The sequence below is a fragment of the Heptranchias perlo genome, unplaced genomic scaffold, assembly GCF_035084215.1.
Source record: "Heptranchias perlo isolate sHepPer1 unplaced genomic scaffold, sHepPer1.hap1 HAP1_SCAFFOLD_148, whole genome shotgun sequence".
NCBI classification, from domain to species: Eukaryota; Metazoa; Chordata; class Chondrichthyes; order Hexanchiformes; family Hexanchidae; genus Heptranchias; species Heptranchias perlo.
In genome coordinates this window covers 340,458-360,478 of record NW_027138733.1, presented here as the reverse complement: position 1 = coordinate 360,478, position 20,021 = coordinate 340,458, and the positions used below count along the sequence as shown (strand labels likewise).

Here is a 20,021-nt window from a genome sequence, read left to right as displayed (position 1 = left end):
ATTCCTCCCAGAGAGCTCCTTCCCTTTCTTCTCTGGGGGATTTATAAAGGTTATTGTTCCTCTTTATATCAGTTTTAAATCATTTGTTAAACCGTTTAGGGTCTGGTCTGAGCTGATTAGTTTTCGGTTTGTGTTTACTGAGCCCAGCTTGCTGTATTCTGGCTCCAGATTGTAAAATTGCAATCTTGGTTTTCTGATTTTATTTCTGAGCTGCTACTGCAGGCCTGAAAGGGTTAATCTTCAGCCAAAGTGAGTCATGAAACTGAAACTAACTTTGTCACTCCTTGCACCGAGTGTTTATGAGAATTTCACTTCCTGCTCTGGTCCTTCGCTCTCTCTCTCTCTCTCTCTCTGTGCTGCAGGAAAACTCTTTCAGGTGCTGGAGGAATGGAGCCCGGAGCTTTCGAGGATGAATTAACCTGTGCTGTGTGTCTCCAGGTGTACCAGGACCCGGTGATATTACCCTGTCTGCACAGTTTCTGTTTGAAATGTATTATGGGAGTTTGGGCCCAGACAGCAGGCCCAGAAGGGTTTGAGTGCCCTCAGTGTCGCCGGAAATTCAACCCCAGGCCCAGTCTGGAGAGAAACTTCACGCTGTGTAATATCGTGGAGAAATACAATCGCTCACAGCCTCCTGCTGATTCAGGCCGTGTCATGTGTGAGTACTGTGAAGAAAATCCAACCCCAGCTGTGAAGACGTGTCTGAAATGTGAAACTTCCTTTTGTTCCCTTCATTTAAAGCCACATTTACGGAATGAGGCCTTGAAAGATCACACCCTAATCGAGCCTACGGCTGACCTTACAGAGAGACACTGCCTTGACCATAAGAAGGTCTTTGAATACTACTGTAAAGATGATGCAGAGAGTGTGTGTGTTTCCTGTACAATAATAGGGAAACATAAATCCCACACAGTGCTGAGCCTCGATCAGGCACAAGCTGCAATTAAGGTGAGTGACACAATTCCTGATATTAAATACAGTCAGCCATGGCTCAGTGGGCAGCACTCTCGCCTCTGAGGCAGGAAGGCATGGGTTTATGTCCCACTCCAGAGACTTGAGCACAAAATCTCGGCTGACCCTCCAGTGCAGTAATGAGGGAGTGCTGCATTGTTGGAGGTGCCATCTTTTGGATGAGACTTTAAACCGAGGCCCCACCTGCCCTCTCAGGTGGAGGTAAAAGATCCCAGGGCACTATTTTGAACATAAGAACATAAGAATCAGGAGCAGGAGTGGGCCATACGGCCCCTCGAGCCCACTCCCCCATTTAATCAGATCATGGCTGATCTTCAACCTCAACTCCACTTTCCCGCCCGATCCCCAGATCCCTTGATTCCCCTGCAGTCCAAAAATTTATCTATCTCAGCCCTGAATATACTCAATGACTCAGCATCCACAGCCCTCTGGGATAGAGAATTCCAAAGATTCACTACCCTCTGAGTGAAGAAATTCCTCCTCATCTCAGTCTTGAATGGCCGACCCTTTATCCTGCGACTATGCCCCCTCGTTCTAGACTCTCCAGCCAGGGGAAGCAACCTCTCAGCCTCCACCCTGTCAAGCCTCCTCAGAATCTTACATGTTTCAGTGAGATTCCCTCTAATTCTTCTAAATTCCAGGGAGTATAGGCCCATTTTACTCAACCTCTCCTCATAGGACAACCCTCTCATAGGAACATAGGAACAGAAGTAGGCCATTCACCCCCTCGAGCCTGCTCCACCATTTAATAAGATTATGGCTTATCTGTGATCTTACTCCATATGCCTGCCTTTGGCCCATATCCCTTAATACCTTTGGTTACCAAAAAGCTATCTATCTCAGATTTAAGTTTAGCAATTGAGCTAGTATCAATTGCCATTTGCGGAAGATAGTTCCAAACTTCTACCACCCTTTGTGTGTAGAAGTGTTTTCTAATCTCACTCCTGAAAGGTCTGGCTCTAATTTTTAGACTGTGCCCCCTACTCCTTGAATCCCCAACCAGCAGAAATAGTTTCTCTCTATGAACCCTATCTGTTCCCCTTCATATCTTATAAACTTTGATCAGATCACCCCTTAACCTTCGAAACTCTAGAGAATACAACCCCAATTTGTGTAATCTCTCCTCGTAACTTAACCCTTGAAGTCCGGGTATCATTCTAGTCAACCTATGCTGCACTCCTTCCAAGGCCAATATGTCCTTCCGAAGGTGCGGTGCCCAGAACTGCTCACAGTCCTCCAGGTGCGGCATAACTTCTGCCCCCTTGTACTCTAGTCCTCTTGATATAAAGGTCAGCATTCCATTCGCCTTATTGAACATTTTCTGCGCCTGTTCATGACACTTCAATGATCTATGTACCTGAACCCCTAAGTCCCTTTGGACATCCACTGTTTTTAACTTTTTACCATTTAGAAAGTACCCTGTTCTATCCTTTTTTGATCCAAAGTGGATGACCTCACATTTGTCTACATTGAAATCCATTTGCCACAGTTTTGCCCTTTCACCTAATCTATCAATATCGCTTTGTAATTTTATGTTTTCATCTACACTGCTTACAATGCCACCAATCTTAATGTCATCGACAAACTTAGATATGAGACTTTCTATGCCTTCATCTAAGTCATTGATAAATATTGTGAGTAATTGAGGCCCCAAGACAGATCCCTGCGGGACTCCACTGGTCACATCCTGCCAATATGAATACTTACCCATTATCCCTACTCTCTGTCGCCTTTCGCTCAGCCAACTTCCTAACCAAGTCTGTACTTTTCCCTTGATTCCATGGGCTTCTATCTTAGCTAACAGTCTCTTATGTGGGACCTTATCAAATGCGTTCTGGAAGTCCATATAAATAACATCCATTGACATTCCCCTGACCACTACTTTAGTCACCTCTTCAAAAAATTCAATCAGATTTGTCAGGCACGACCTACCTTTCACAAATCCTTGCTGGCTCTCTCTGATTAACTGAAAATTCTCGAGGTGTTCAGTCACTCTATCCTTAATTATAGGGCGTCATTTTAGCACCCGCTATCGGGTGCGTTCCTGGCGGGGGGGGGCTCCGAAAATGGGAGAATCCCGGAGCTGGACCGGAGCCCGCCCCGAACCCGCGCACTTCCGGGTTCCCCACTGACGTGCCGGCATGCGCGCGCAGCCCCCGCTGGTGGGAATCCCGCAGGCAATTAAAGCCAGCGGGATGCCACTTGAAAGTATTTATTTAGGTATTTCAGGTCATTAACTGACCTGATTAAGGGATTATGTAAGGAGGGGTGGGATTTTTGAACAAACTGGGACTGTTTCCCACACTGGGGGAAACACTCCCAGGTCAAATGGACCTGTTGCAGCTGTTAGCCTGTGGCAGCTGCAAAGGTCCATTTGACAGGTGGGATGGGGGGAGACCCTCACCCATTGCAGGAGGCCACTCTGTCACTTGGGACAAAGTTTGGCCTCCACCACCCTCCTCCTGACAGTCAAAGTCACCAACCTGCACACTTACCCCGGGGTCCAGAGACATGTACCTACCTTGCGGACCCCCTCAGATGTACATCTTGTGGATGGGGGCCGCCGTAGCTGCAGTCATGACCTCCTCGGAGGGCAAACAGCATCACCAGCCTCACCATCCACGCCGTCCACCTCTGACACGTGGAGCTCCACAACAGAGTGCTGTGACACATCCACCTGTACAGCAGGAGGGAGGGCTACCGCAGAGAGAGATGCGTTGCAGAGGGCACTACCTTCGCCACAGAGTCCACAGACCGAGGCTCAGCCTCCTGGACCTCTCTGAGCAGCAGTGCACACGGAGGCTCAGAGTCACTCGACATGTAGTCGTGGACATCTGCAGCCTCTTTCATGCCGAGCTGCTCCTGGCTGGCCCGAGCACCATCTTCTTATCTGTCGCTGTCAAAGTCACCACAGCCCTCAAAAACTCTCCTCTGCATCCTTCCAGGGTGCAACCGGGGACATCGCCGATGTCTCTCAGTCGTCTGCGCAGAAGAGCCCTGCAAATACACCTACACCCACTCTGCAGTGACACAATGGGTGGCATCAGTTGTGGGTCCTCATAGTGATCCTCAGGAGCAGGCATTATTGCACAAACCAGACAGGATTCGCGAAGACATGGCAGTGGTGGTGCCAATATAATATGTAATGTGAGTTGTTCAGAAATTCAATATAAGTAACACCCATGACAAACCCTCAAACACCTTTGTGCATCCCCTTCATGGTCATGATATGTTTGCTTTATGCTGCCTACTGCACATATGTGATGCATGCCCTGTGGCTGCAGCACAGGTAGTGGCAGGTTGAGTGAGGCTGGCCGTGAGGGAGATGCACGAGAGGGTGAGTATGAGATAGAGACATGAGATTGTATGAGGATTGGGTTGCGTGGTAGTGGCGGGATGAGTACTGGCGAGGTGAGTAGGTGCAGGTAAGATGAGGATGAGGTTTGAGTGGGTATGAGGGGTGATGTGACACAGTAGTGTTGGCAGTGCTGAAGGAGATGTGGGGTGGGGGCAGTGATGTGGCAGACGGAGTGTAGGGGAAAGACTACGTGTACTCACTTTGGCTGACCTACTGAGGTCATTGGAGCGCCTCCTGCACTGTATGCAGATGGGCGATATGTTGGTTGCGCTGGTGACCTCCTCTGCCACCTTGAGCCAGGCCTTCCTGGTGGCGGAGGCAGGCCGCTTCCTCCTGCCCGCCGGGAGGAAGATCTCTGTCCTCCTCCTCCTCCTCACCCCATGTATTGATACCTGGAGTGAGGCATCATTAAACTGGGAGCAGCCTTTCCCCTGGGCTGCTCCGTGCTGTAATTTTTGTTATTTGTTGCAGCATCTGTCAGTGGAGGACTGCCCCTTTAAATAGAGCGCCTCCAGCTGACAGATCTTACTGCGCATGCGCAGCCCGCCCGACGCGCAGATCAGCAGTGGGGAACCCGGAGGACCAGATAAGTGGATCCAATTAGTGGATTGTCTGCTACAATCGCGCGGGAAGCTGACTAATTTCACCGGGCGCATTACCCACACGCCCGATAGCCCCCCTCCCCGCCGAGAACCCGCAGCCCTGCTAACATCGGGCCCATAGACTCCAGCATTTTCCCCACAACAGATGTTAGGCTAACTGGTCTATAATTCCCTGGTTTCCCTCTCTCTCCTTTCTTAAAAAGTGGAGTGACATGTGCAATTTTCCAATCTAGAGGGACAGTTCCTGAATCTGGAGAACTTCAAAAGATTATAGTTAGGGCATCTGCAATGTGCTCACCTACTTCCTTTAAAACCCTGGGATGGAAACCATCTGGTCCTGGGGATTTGTCACTCTTTAGTGCTATTACTTTCTTCATCCCAGGAATCAAACTTGTGAACCTTTGTTGCACCGCCTCTAAGGCCAGTATATCCTTCCTTAGATAAGAAGACCAAAACTGTACACAGTACTCCAGGTGTGGTCTCACCAAAGCCCTGTACAATTGTAGTAAGACTTCCTTACTCTTGTACTCCAACCCCCTTGCAATAAAGGCCAACATGCCATTTGCTTTCCTAATTGTTTGCTGTACCTGCATGTTAACTTTTTGTGTTTCTTGTACCAGGACACCTAAGTCTCTCTGGACACCAACATTTAATAATTTCTCACCATTTAAAAAATATTCCGTTTTTCTATTCTTCCTACCAAAGTGAATAATCTCACATTTCCCCACATTATACTCCATCTGCCACCTTCTTGCCCACTCACTTAACCTGTCTATATTCCTTTGCAGACTCTTTGGGCTCGAATTTAGCAGGCCTGCGGGTTCCCAGCGGGTGGTCCTCCGGGAGCGTCGAAAACGCGGACGGCGAAATTAGTGGGTTGTCCACGCGATCGTAGCAGGCAACACCCTAATAGGAATCAATTACCTGCTCCTCCGGGGTCCACGGCGCTGGCCTGCGTGTCGGTCAGGCTGCGCATGCGCAGTACGATCTGTCAGCTGGAGGCTCTCTAGTTAAAGGGGCAGTCCTCCACTGACAGATGCTGCAACCAATGGGACAAATTGCAGCATGGAGCAGCCCAGGGGGAAGGCTGCTCCCAGTTTAATGATGCCTCACCCCAGGTATCATCAGATGGGGTGAGGAGGAGGGGGAGGACACAGATCTTCCCCCCGGCGGGCGGGAGGAAGCGGCCTGCCTCTGCCACCAAGAAGGCCTGGCTCGAGGTGGCAGAGGGGGTCACCTGCGCCACCAACATATGGCCCACCTGCATACAGTGCAGGAGGCGCTGCAATGACCGCAGTAGGTCCGCCACAGTGAGAACACGAAGTCTTTCCCCTACACTCCGTCTGCCACAACACTGCCCCCACCCCACATCTCCTTCGGCACCGCCAACACTATTCTGTCACATCACCCTTCATACCCACTCACACCCCATCCTCATCTTACCTCCACCTACTCACCTCGCCAGTACTCATCCTGCCACTAACACGCAACCCAATCCTCATACAATCTCATGGCTCTATCCCATACTCACCCTCTCGTGCATCTCCCTCACGGCCAGCCTCACTCAACCTGCCACCACCTGTGCTGCAGCCACAGGGCATGCATCACATATGTGCAGTAGGCAGCGTAAGGCAAACGTCTCGTCAGCATGAAGGGGGTGCACAAGGGTGTCTGAGGGTTTGTCATGGGTGTTACCCATATTGAATTTCAGAGCAACAAACAGCACACATTATATTGACACCACCATTGCCATGTCTCCGCGAATCCTGTCCGTTGTGTCCAATAATGCCCGCTCCTGGGTATCACTATGAGGACCCACCACTGATGCCACCCATCGTGTTACTGCAGAGTAGGTGCAGGTGTATTTGCAGGGCTCGTCCGCGCAGACGACTGAGAGACATCGGCGGTGTAGCCGGCTGCACCCTGGAAGGATGCGGAGGAGAAGGTGTGGTGGGCAGTGGTGACTTTGCCAGCGACAGGTAAGCAGTTGGTGCTGGGGCCAGCCAGGAGCAGCTCGGCATGAAAGAGGCTGCAGATCTCCACGACTACATGTCGAGCGAATCTGCGCCTCCCTGTGCACTGCTGCTCGGAGAGGTCCGGGGAGCTGCGCCTCGGTCTGTGGACCCTGTGGCGAGGGTAGTGCCCTCTGCGACGCGTCTCTCTCTGCGGTAGCCCTCCCTCCTGCTGTGCAGGTGGGCGTGCAACAACACCGTGTTGGGGGGATCCACGTCTCTGAGGCGGACGGCGTGGACTGCGAGGCTGCTGGTGCTGGTCATGATCTTCGTCCTCCGAGGGTGTCCACACACCACCCAACTGGCAGGTGTTGGTCTGAGGGGTTGTGCAGGGTAGGTGTGTGGTTCCTCGGACTGGGGCTGCGGTTTCGTGTCGGTCTGTCCTCTGGCTTGGCGGGGGGTGGTGGAGGGCAGGGGTTGCCCTATGTGACGCGGTGGCCTCCTGCGTGGGTGAGGGCTCTCCCCCGTGGAGCGCACCTTGGCACCTGCCACAGGCTGCTGGCTGCAACACGCCTGGTTGGAGGGAGACTGTTTCCCCCAGTGTGGGAAACTCACTACCTTGAACCTAAAATCCCACACTTCGTCTTTTGACAGCTGCTTCAGCTCATTAACTGACCACAATGAGCAAGTTAAGTACTCTCAAGTGGAACCCCGCTGGCTTTAATTGCCTGCGGGATTCCCACCAGCGGGGCTTGCGCGCGCAGCCCCGCACGTCAGCGCGGTACCCGGAAGTGGCTGGGATTTCGTTGCGATCCGGTCACGTGACCGGAGATCGGGATTTTCGGGGCCACCCCGCTGGGAACCCGCCGGAAACACGCTCCTAAAATCGAGCCCTTTGTGTCCTCCTTGCTGCTTACTTTCCCACCTAGCTTTGTATCGTCAGCAAACTTGGATACAATACACTCGGTCCCTTCATCCAAGTCATTAATATAGATTGTAAATAGCTGAGGCCCAAGCACTGATCCTTGCGGTACCCCACTAGTTACAGCCTGCCAGCCTGAAAATGACCCATTTATCCCTACTCTCTGTTTTCTGTCCATTAACCAATTCTCTATCCATGCTAATATCTTACCCCAACACCATCTTGTGTAACAACCTTTTACGTGGCACCTTATTGAATGCCTTTTGAAAATCCAAATATACAACATCCATTGTTTCCCCTTTATCTATTCTGCTAGTTACATCCTCAAAAAACTCAAATGAATTTGACAAACACAATTTCCCTTTCATAACACCATGTTGACTCTGCCTAATCATATTATGATGTTCTAAGTGCCACTTCCTTAATAATGGATTCCAGCATTTTCCCGACGACTGATGTCAGGCTAACTGGCCTGTAGTTTCCTGTTTTCTCCCTCCCTCCTTTCTTGAATAGCGGGGTTACATTTGTTACCTTCCAATCCGCTGGGACTGTTCTGGAATCTCGGGAATTTTGGAAGATCATAACCAATGCATCCACTATCTCTACAGCCACCTCTTTTGGAACCCCCGGATGTAGGCCATCAGGTCCAGGGGATTTATTGGCTTTTAGTCCCATTAGTTTCTCAAGTACTTTTTCTCCACTGATAATTAACTTAAGTTCCTTGCTTTCATTAGACCCTTGGTTCCCCACTAATTCTGGTATGCTTTTTGTGTCTTCTACTGTGAAGACAGAGACAAAATATTTGTTTAACGCATCTGCCATTTCCTGATTCCCCATTATAATTTCTCCTGTCTCAGTCTCGAGGGGACCAACATTTACTTTTGCTACTCTCTTCCTTTTTACATACTTGAAGAGCAGGGGAGTTAACCCTGGTGTCCTGGCCAATATTTATCCCTTAACCAACATCACTAAAAACAAACTGTCTGGTCATTATCACATTGCTGTTTGTGGCAGCTTGCTGTGCGCAAATTGGCTGCCGCGTTACCTACATTACAACAGTGACGACACTTCAAAAATATTTCATTGGCTGTAAAACGCTTTGGGACGTTCTGAGGTTGTGAAAAGCACGATATAAATGCAAGTCTTTCTGTATTCTTTTTAGTGAGAGTTTTCCTGTTAATAACGAACATTAATTTGAACTGATTGCAGACAGTGCTGATTTAGCCCAGTGTTTTCTTGCTGCCCTGGGTCTGGGTTTACGGCTGATTGTTTTTTGTCAGTCAGATTTGCTCTCTCCCTTCTCTCTTGGTCTATCTTAGAGAACAGGGTGGGCACTGGGAGGGGTGTTAGAGTGACCCAGGGTGACTGCCCCTCACCCACACTCAGCCCCTCCTGGTGAGGGCATTGTGGAGTTCAGTAATTCACTGTGTGGGCACCTGTGAGAACTGGCACTCCATGGCATAGGGCTGTAGGTTATAGTCCAACAGTTTTATGTCAAATAAAACTGTTGGACTGTAACCTGGTGTTGTAAAATTCCTTACATTTGTCGATCCCAGTCCATCACCGGCATCTCCACATTAGGGCTGTAGAGCAGAGCATGTAGTAGCCCTGTATGATGCTGGGGTATTCTGCCATCTGACCATCAGGGAGAGGACCATCACCGGTGGGGGGAGTGAGGGACACCCACGGGGGGTGACTCAGGGGCTGGGGGGAGAAACTGTTTCTCACAAGAGGGAATTGGTGTTTGAGAAATGCTGGTGTGACTGAGTCTGTCTCCCTTTCCCCTCAGCTGATTCCTGAAAATGGAGGAGCTGAGTCCGTGTGAAAATGCAGCACACGGTGTGTCAGTGTGAAAAGAAGCCGGTGTGTGTGGTCACTCAGTTTATACAGGGCAGGGAGCGCCTCTTTACTGAGAGCCACAGAAGGGAAATTTCTGCTCAGGGTCCAGACACTGATAATCCCACAAACCACTTTCTATCCACACCCAGTGGGGTCACTCCTCGAATGGAATCATTTCCCCTTTAAATTCCAGTTTGAACCCCTTTTGAAAACTTTCCAATTGCTTTTACAGGAAGAATTGGAGAGAGAAATCGAGAGGCTTCGGGGAGTCCAGCAGAATTGTTCCAGTAAACAGCGAGACTTGGAGAGATCAGAAGCTGAAATAAAGGTAGGGAAAAGTGGGACTGGATTTACTCTGGAATCTGCAGCCAATTCAGGACAAACTCTGGGAAATTCCTCCCCAGCTCCCTTTTAAAGGGTGGGAGTGACTTCAAACCCCCCACATGTTCAGGGAGTCTGTTCCAGAGATCGAGGACTCTGGTGTCTAAACTAACTCTGTACCTATGGATTTTATACACAGACCCTCTGGTCCTACCATCCCGATCCATCTCAATACCTCACCCAACCAGTGAGTCCAATAATCCCTCGATCATTTTAAAAACCTCAATCATGTCCCTCTCGGCCTGCCTTTCTCTAAATCGTCCTCCCTCTTGGAGCCGATCCTCAGAATTAAATCCATCAGACTATGTGTCATTCTGGCCACCGTCCTCTCCAGAGTCTCGATCTCCTTCACCAGGTGTGGGCACCAAAACTGGACCCATCACTCCAGGTGTGGATGGACCAGGTGGCAGTGCCATACACAGTCTAAATACAGTGCTCTTTCTTTTAAACTCAAGGCTCAAGGCAACACTCGTTAAACTCTGTTTTCTCTCCCAGTAGACACCCCCCACTGCTCGTCTATCTTTAACGGGTGATCGAGTAGTGATCGAAACAAACTGTCCCGTCCCTGGAAAGTGCCGTGTGCTCAGGGTAAGAGCTGTGTGGAAGGGCCATTTGTAATGAGAGTTGGTTTGGGTTTCAGACACGAATCAATGAGCTGAAAGGAAAGCTATCGAAGAGCTACTCTGACTGGAGGAGACAGCTGGAAGAAGATGAAGAATACGCACTGAAACTGATCGATGAGGAGGGGCTCCGAGCTCTCTCACAGATTAGAAGCTGTTCTGAAGCATTAAACAAGAGGATGGAACAGATGACATTAATAGATGGAGAATACCAGAGTCTGGAACAGAGGGACCCTCTCTCCTTTATTCAGGTACATCTTCAATATAAACAGGGCCATGTCTGGGGAATGGGGCGTTTCTGTGAGGCTGGTGAGAGGGCTGAATTGTTTGAAGATTGTTGGTGGGGCCCAGCAATGGTGCTGCCCCCTCAGCCCTGCCCGAGGAGTGTTGGTGCTGCCCCCTCAGCCCTGCCCCAGGAGTGTTGGTGCTGCCCCCTCAGCCCTGCCCCAGGAGTGTTGGTGCTGCCCCCTCAGCCCTGCCCCAGGAGTGTTGGTGCTGCCCCCTCAGCCCTGCCCCAGGAGTGTTGGTGCTGCCCCCTCAGCCCTGCCCCAGGGGTGTTGGTGCTGCCTCCTCAGCCCTGCCCCAGGAGTGTTGGTGCTGCTCCCTCAGCCCTGCCCCAGGGGTGTTGGTGCTGCCCCCTCAGCCCTGCCCCAGGAGTGTTGGTGCTGCCCCCTCAGCCCTGCCCCAGGAGTGTTGGTGCTGCCCCAGGATGGAGTGCAGTGAAATGTTGGATTATTCCCCATTCCTGTGACTGGCCCCACCTACTGTTTTACACTGAACTCTTTACTCTCAATCGCAAATTCACGGTTTGGTTTCATTGGGTGTTGATTGGTTTGTTGCATAAACAATCAAATAGTGATAATGGGGGAGTTCAATTATCCAAATATAGACTGGGGAAAAAACAGAGTAAAGGGCAAAGAGGGGGAGGAATTCCCCAAATGTGTTCAGGAGAACTTTCTTCAATATGTTTCCAGCCCAACGAGGAAGGAAGCAGTGCTGAATCTCGTTCTGGGGAATGAAGTGGGACAAATGGAGCACATTTCAGTGGGGGAGCATTTGGGAAACAGTGATCACAATATCATTCGGTTTGCAAAGTAATGGAAAAGGAGAAGAAACAATCACATGTAAAAATACTCAACTGGAGGAGTGCTAATTTCAGTGAGTTGAAAAGGGATCTGGCCCAGGTGGGTTGGAAACAAAGATTGGCAGGTAAAACAGTAAATGAGCAATGGGAGGCCTTCAAAGAGGGTACAGACTAGATACATTCCTGTGAGGGGGAAAGGAAGGGCATCCAAAGCTGGAGCTCCCTGGATGATTGAAGAAATAGAGATTAAAATGAAACAGAAAAAGGAGGCTTATGATAAATGTCAGGTTCATAATAGACAGTAATCACAGTAGAGAATTAAACAGAATACAGAGAGTGCAGAGGAGAACTGAAAAAGGACATGAAAGGGGCAAAGATAATGTATGAGGAAAGATTAGCGGGGAACATAAAGTCTTTTAGAAACTTACAAAGTGTAAAAGGGTGGTTAAAGGAAAGGTGGGGCCGATGAAGGCCCATAAAACTCCACAGGAAAAGTGATCCAACCGTGGCTATCTAGAGAAGTTAAGGATGGTATTAGATTAAAAGAAGAGGCTTACAATGTTACCAAAAAGAGCAGTAAGCTTGAGGATTTGGAGGATTTTAGAAATCAGCAAGAGATGACCAAGAAAATGATACAGAGGGAGAAAATTGAATATGAGAGTAAACTAGCAAGAAATATGAAAACAGATTTTAAGAGTTTCTACAGTATGTAACAAGGAAGAGATTAGTTAAAGTAAATGTGGGTCACTTAGAGGCAGAGACAGGAGAAATTATAATGGGGAATAATAGGAACATAGGAACATAAGAACAGGAGTAGGCCATTCAGCCCCTTGTGCCTGCTCCGCCATTTGACAAGATCATGGCTGATCTGTGATCTAACTCCATATACCTGCCTTTGGCCCATATCCCTTAATACCTTTGGTTGCCAAAATGCTATCTATCTCAGATTTAAATTTAGCAATTGAGCTCGTATCAATTGCCATTTGCGGAAGAGAGTTCCAAACTTCTACCACCCTTTGTGTGTGGAAATGTTTTCTAATCTCGCTCCTGAAAGGTCTGGCTCTAATTTTTAGACTGTGCCCCCTACTCCTTAAATCCCCAACCAGCGGAAATAGTTTCTCTCTATCCACCCTATCTGTTCCCCTTAATATCTTATAAACTTCGATCAGATCACCCCTTAACCTTCGAAACTCTGGAGAATACAACCCCAATTTGTGTAATCGCTCCTCGTAACTTAACCCTTGAAGTCCGGGTATCATTCTAGTAAACCTACGCTGCACTCCCTCCAAGGCCAATATGTCCTTCCGAAGGTGCGGTGCCCAGAACTGCTCACAGTACTCCAGGTGCGGTCCAACTAGGGTTTTGTATAGCTGCAGCATAACTTCGACCCCCTTGTACTCTAGTCCTCTAGATATAAAAGCCAGCATTCCATTAGCCTTATTAATTATTTTCTGCACCTGTTCATGACACTTCAATGATCTATGTACCTGAACCCCAAAGTCCCTTTGGACATCCACTGTTTTTAACTTTTTACCATTTAGAAAGTACCCTGTTCTATCCTTTCTTGATCCAAAGTGGATGACCTCACATTTGTCTACATTGAATTCCATTTGCCACAGTTTTGCCCATTCACCTAATCTATCAATATCCCTTTGTAATTTTATTTTTTCATCTCCACTGCTTACAATGCCACCAATCTTTGTGTCATCGACAAACTTAGATATGAGACTTTCTATGCCTTCATCTAAGTCGTTAATAAATATTGTGAATAATTGAGGCCCCAAGACAGATCCCTGCGGGACTCCACTAGTCACATCCTGCCAATGTGAGTACCTACCCATTATCCCTACTCTGTCGCCTTTCGCTCAGCCAACTTCCTAACCAAGTCCGTACTTTTCCCTCGATTCCATGGGCTTCTATCATAGCTAACAGTCTCTTATGTGGGACCTTATCAAATGCCTTCTGGAAGTCCATATAAATAACATCCATTGACATTCCCCTGTCCACTACTTTCGTCACCTCTTCAAGAAATTCAATCAGATTTGTCAGGCACGACCTACCTTTCACAAATCCATGCTGGCTCTCTCTGATTAACTGAAAATTCTCAAGGTGTTCAGTCACCCTATCCTTAATTTTGGACTCCAGCATTTTCCCCACAACAGATGTTCGGCTAACTGGTCTATAATTCCCTGGCTTCCCCTTCTCTCCTTTCTTAAAAAGCAGAGTGACATGTGCAATTTTCCAATCTAGAGGGACAGTTCCTGAATCTAGAGAACTTTGAAAGATTATAGTTAGGGCATCTGCAATGTACTCACCTACTTCCTTTAAAACCCTGGGATGGATGCCATCTGGTCCTGGAGATTTGTCACTCTTTAGTGCTATTATTTTCTTCATTACTGTTGCTTTACTTATGTTAATTTGATCGAGTCCCTGTCCCCGATTCAATATTAGTTTTCTTGGGATTTCCAGCATGCTATCCTCTTTTTCGACTGTAAATACTGACACAAAGTAATTGTTCAACATGTCCGCCATTTCCCCATTGTCAATGACAATATCCCCACTTTCAGTTTTTAAGGGGCCAACACTGCTCCTGACCACCCTCTTTTTCCTAATATAACTATAAAAGTTCTTCGTATTGGTTTTGATATCCCTTGCAAGTTTCTTTTCATACTCTCTTTTTGTAGCTCTTACTATCTGTTTTGTGACCCTTTGTTGATCTTTGTATCTTTCCCATTTGCCAGGATCTGTGCCATTTTTTGCCTTTTTGTATGCCCTTTCCTTATGTCTTATACTGTCCCTTACCTCTTTAGTTGTCCATGGCTGTTTTTTTGGCAAGTAGAGTTCTTGCCCCTCAGGGGTATAAACCGATTCTGTATCACGTTAAATGTTTCTTTAAACATTTCCCACTGATCATCAGTCGTTTTACCCATTAACAGATTTGCCCAGTTTACTGTGGACAATCTCTGTCTCATCCCATTGAAGTCGGCTTTGCCCAAGTCTAGAATCTTAGCTGCTGATTCACTTTTTTCCCTTTCAAACACTACATTGAACTTGATCGTGTTATGATCACTATTGGATAGATGTTCACGCACAGTTAAGCCGTTAACTAAATCTGGTTCATTACTCATTACTAAATCTAGTATGGCTTGCCCCCTTGTTGCCTCTAGGACATACTGCTGTAGAAAACTATCCCGGACACACTCAAGAAATTCGCTACCTTTCTGATAGTTTCTAGTCTGCTTTTCCCAATCTATGTGAAGATTAAAGTCCCCCATTAAGACCACTATGCCTTTCTTACACGCTTGTCTAATCTCTGCATTTATGCAATCTAGCACTTCAGAGCTGCTGCCAGGGCTCCTATATGCAACTCCCACTATAGTCTTAGATCCTTTCCTATTTCTCAATTCAACCCATAAGGTCTCTGTTGGCTGCTTACCTCTCGTTACATCCCCCTTTATCATTGAAGTGATTTAATCTCTAATCATTAAGGCTACTCCTTCCCCTCTTCCATTTTCCCTATCTCTCCTGTGGACCTTATAACCTGGTATATTTAGTTCCCAATACTGACCATCCTGTAGCCATGTCTCCGTAATAACTATCATGTCATACCCTCCAATTTGAATTTGAACCTGTAGTTCATTTAATTTATTCCTTATACTCCGTGCATTTGTATATAGAACTCTTAGTTGGGCCACACACCCTAGCCTGACCTTCAGCTTTGATGCTGGGTTAATCGCCTTACGCCTTCTAGTTTTTACTTTATCTGTAGTGCCGAAAGTACACTTTCTTTCCGCTGCTCTACGCTTTTCCCGTTCACTTGTTCTTGAACAACTGTTTGTACTATTTGTATTGTAAATTTCCCCTGGGTCTTCCCCTCTCTTGCTGCTCTCAACTTTACTCCCTTCTGACTCCCTGCTCAGGTTCCCATCCCCCTGTCACTCTAGTTTAAACCTTCCCCAACAGCACTAGCAAACACCCCCGCGAGGACATTGGTCCCGGTCCTGCTCGGGTGTAACCCGTCCCGCTTGAACAGGTCCCACCTTCCCCAGAACCGGTCCCAATGTCCCAGGAATCTAAATCCCTCCCTCCTACACCATCCCTGCAGCCACGCATTCATCCAGTCTATTCTCCTGTTCCTATGCTCACTAGCACGTGGCACTGGTAGTAATCCTGAGATCACTACCTTTGAAGTCCTGCTTTTTAATTTATCTCCTAACTCCTTAAATTCACCTTGCAGGACCTCATCCCTTTTTTTTAACCTATGACATTGGTACCAATATGGACCACGACTACTGGCTGTTCACGACTACTGGCTCCCCCTCCAGAATGCCCTGCAGCTGCTCCGTGACATCCTTGACCCCAGCACCAGGGAGGCAACATACCATCCTGGAGTCATGTTTGCGGCTGCAGAAACGCCTATCTGTTCCCCTTACAATTGAATCCCCTATCACTATAGCCCTGCCACTCTTCTTCCTCCCCTCCTGTGCAGCAGAGCCACCCGTGGTGCCACGAACTTGGCTCTTGCTGCTTTCCCCCGATAAGCCATCTCCCCCAACAGCATCCAAAGCAGAATATCTGTTTGAGAGGGAGATGGCCCCAGGGGACTCCTGCTCTACCTGCCTAGTCCTTTTACTCTGCCTGGCGGTCACCCATTTCCTTTCTGCCTGCGTAATAAGGAAATGGCAGAGACGTTAAACTAATATTTTGTATCTGTCCTCACCGTTGAAGAGACAAAAACATACCAGAAATAGTGGGGAACCAAGGGGCAAATGAGAGTGAGGAACTTAAAGTAATTATGATTTCATAAAGAAAAAGTACTGGAGAAATTAATGGGACTAAAAGCTGACAAATCCCCTGGACCTGATGGCCAACATCGTGGGGTTTTAAAAGAGGTGGCTGCAGAGATAGTGGATGCATTGGTTTTGATCTTCCAGAATTCCCTAGATTCTAGAACGGTACCTGTTGATTGGAAGGTAGCTAATGTAACCCCGTATTCAAGGTAGAAGAGAGAGAGAAAACAGGGACCTGTAGGCCAGTTAGCCTGACATCAGTGGGAGAGAAAATGCTAGAATCTATTATTAAGGACGTAGTAACAGGGCACTTAGAAAATCGTAATATGATTAGGCAGAGTCAGCACGGTTTTATGAAAGGGAAATTGTGTTTGACAAATCTATTCGAGCTTTTTATGGGTGTAACTAGCAGGGTAGATGAGGGGGAACTGGTGGATGTAGTATATTTGGATTTTCAAAAGGCATTCGATAAGGTGCCACAGAAGATTAGGGCCCATGTGATTGGGGATAATATATTAGCATGGATTGAGGATTGCTTAATGGACAGAAAACAGAGAGTAGGAATAAACGGGTCATTTTCGGGTTGACAGGTTGTAACTAGTGGGGTGCTGCAAGGATCAGTGCTTGGGCCTCAGCTGTTTACAATATATATCAATGATTAGATTAGTGGACCGAGTGTAATGTATCCAAGTTTGCTGACAATACAAAGATCGGTGGGAAAGTAAGCTGTGAGGAGGATGCAAAGAGGCTGCAAATGGATATAGACAGGTTAAGTGAATGGGCGAGACGGTGGCAGGTGGAGTATAATGTGGGGAAATGTGAAATTATCCACTTTGGCAGGAAGAATAGAAAAGTAGAATATTTTTTTAAAAGGTGAGAGACTAAAAAATATTGGTGTTTAGAGGGATTTGGGTGTCCTTCCACATGAATCACAGAAAGTTAACATGCAGGTACAGCAAGCAATTAGGAAGGCAAATGGTACGTTAGCCTTTTTTGCAAGAGGGTTGGAGTCTAAGAGTAAGGAGGTCTTGCTGCAATTATATAGGGCTCTGGTGAGACCACATCTGGAGTACTGTGTACAGTTTTCACCTCCTTACCAAACGAAGGATATACTTGCCTTAGAGGGGGTGCAGCAAAGGTTCACCAGATTGATTCTTGGGATGAGAGGGTTGTCTTATGAGGAGAGATTGAGTGGAATGAGCTTATATTCTCTGGAGTTTAGAAGAATGAGAGGTGATCTCATTGAAACATATAAGATTCTGAAAGGGCTCGACAGGGTAGATGCAGAGAGGCTGTTTCCCCTGGCTGGAGAGTCTAGAACTGGAGGGCATAGTCTCAAGATAAGGAGAAGTTAGCCCATTTAGGACCTAGATGAGGAGAAATTTCTTTACTTAGAGGTTTGTGAATCTTTGGAATTCTCTACCCAGAGGGCTGTGGATGCTCAGTCATTGAATATATTCAAAACTGAGATTGACAGACTGGTAGACAGACTGGTGAAATGGGCAGAAACATGGTAGATGCAATTTAATGCAAAGAAGTGTGAAGTGATGTATTTTGGTGGGAAGAATGAGGAGAGGCAAAATAAACTAAATGGTACAATTTTAAAGAGGGTGCAGGAACAGAGAGACCTGGGGGTGTACGTACACAAATCTTTGAAGGTGGCAGGACAAGGTGAGAAGGCTGTTAAAAAAGCACACGGGATCCTGGGCTTTATAAACAGTAGCATAGAGCAAGGAAGTTATGCTAAACCATTATAGAAAATAGGAGCAGGAGTAGGCCATTCGGCCCTTTGAGCCTGCTCCGCCATTCAATATGATCATGGCTGATCCTCTATCTCAGTACCATATTCCCGCTCTCTCCCCATACCCCTTTATGCCTTTTGAGTCCAGAAATCTATCTATCTCCTTCTTAAATATATTCAGTGACTTGGCCTCCACAGCCTTCTGTGGTAGAGAATTCCACAGGTTCACCACCCTCTGAGTGAAGAAATTTCTCCTCATCCCCGTCCTAAATGTCCTACCCTGTATCCTGAGACTGTGACCCCTCATTCTGGACCCCCCAGGCAGGGGAAACATCCTCCCTGCATCCAGTCTGTTTAGCCCTGTCAGAATTTTATGTTTCAATGAGATCCCCTCTAGTGAATACAGGCCTAGTCGACCCAATCTTTTGTCATACGACAGTCCTGCCATCCCAGGAATCAGTCTGGTGAAGCTTCGCTGCACTCCCTCTATGGCAAATATATCCTTTCTGAGGTAAGGAGACCAAAACTGCACACAATACTCCGGGTGTGGTCTCACCAAGGCCCTGTATAACTGCAGTAAGACATCCTTGCTCCTGTACTCAAATCCTCTTGCAATGAAGACCAACATACCATTTGCCTTCCTAACTGCTTGCTGTACCTGCATTTTTGCTTTCAATGACTGGTATACAAGGACAACCAGGTCCCTTTGTACATCAACACCTCCCAATCAATCACCATTTAAATAATACTCTGCCTTTCTGTTTTTCCTTCTGAAGTGGATAACTTCACATTTATCCATATTATACTGCATCTGCCATGTATTTGCCCTCTCACTCAAGTTGTCTAAATTGCCTTGAAGCCTCTTTGCATCCTCCTCACAACTCACAAACCCACCTAGTTTTGTGTCATCAGCAAACTTGGAAATATTACATTTGGTTCCCTCATCCAAATCACTGATATATATTGTGAATAGCTGGGGCCCAAGCACTGATCCCTGCGGTACCCACTAGTCACTGCCTGCCACCCCGAGAAAGACCCATTTATTCCTACTCTCTGTTTCCTGTCTGTTAACCAATTTTCAATCCATGCCAGTATAATATTATAAATGACTGGTCAGGCCCCAGCTGGAGTGTTGTTTCAAATTCTAGGCACCACACTTTAGGAAGGATGTCAAGGCCTCAAAGAGGGTGCAGAGGACATTTGCTAGAATGGTACCAGAGATGAGGTACTTCAGTTATGTGGAGAGTCTGGAGAAGCTGGGATTGTTCTCCTTAGAGCAGAGAATGTCAAGGGGAGATTTAATAGAGGTGTCCAAAATCATGAAGAGTTTTTGACGGAGTAAATAAGGAGAAACTGTTTCCACTGGCCGGGGGTCAGTGACCAGAGGACACAGATTTAAGATAATTTAAGAGTAAATAAGGAGAAACCAATTGGATTGCACTTTCAAAGAGCTAACACAGGCACGATGGGCCGAATGGCCTCCTCCTGTGCTGTATGATTCTATGATTCTATTGACTGATTTGATCTCCTCTCTTTATTCGCAGAACTCGAAGCAGCTCCTTTCCAGGTAAGTTCCTCCCAGTCATACAGTACCTGCTGCTGATAGGGAACCTTCACCTGTATCTGGGAGAAGAGTGAAAGTAGAATCACCGCTTAGAAACCTCCCCAGATCAGGGGCTTTCAAATGGGGCGAATATTGAGTGATGTTTAACTGTGGTTTGAGGGGTTCTTGGCTCAGGCAGCCTGTGGGAAATGGGAGT

The 20,021-nt window shown here is 47.4% G+C and overlaps 1 protein-coding gene across 2 annotated transcripts in view; it reads left to right on the top strand.

The window, feature by feature from the left end:
• Window positions 1-332: 332 nt before the first annotated feature.
• The window catches only part of LOC137309127 (E3 ubiquitin/ISG15 ligase TRIM25-like), a 30,919-nt gene continuing 11,230 nt past the window's right edge, over window positions 333-20,021 (top strand). For both annotated transcript variants that reach the window (XM_067977418.1, XM_067977416.1), the window contains exons 1-4: window positions 333-948; window positions 9,878-9,973; window positions 10,667-10,897; window positions 19,806-19,828. In XM_067977418.1, coding sequence (XP_067833519.1) covers window positions 388-948; window positions 9,878-9,973; window positions 10,667-10,897; window positions 19,806-19,828 — 911 coding nt within the window. In that variant the 5' untranslated portion in view covers window positions 333-387. The remainder of the gene's footprint in view (window positions 949-9,877; window positions 9,974-10,666; window positions 10,898-19,805; window positions 19,829-20,021) is intronic.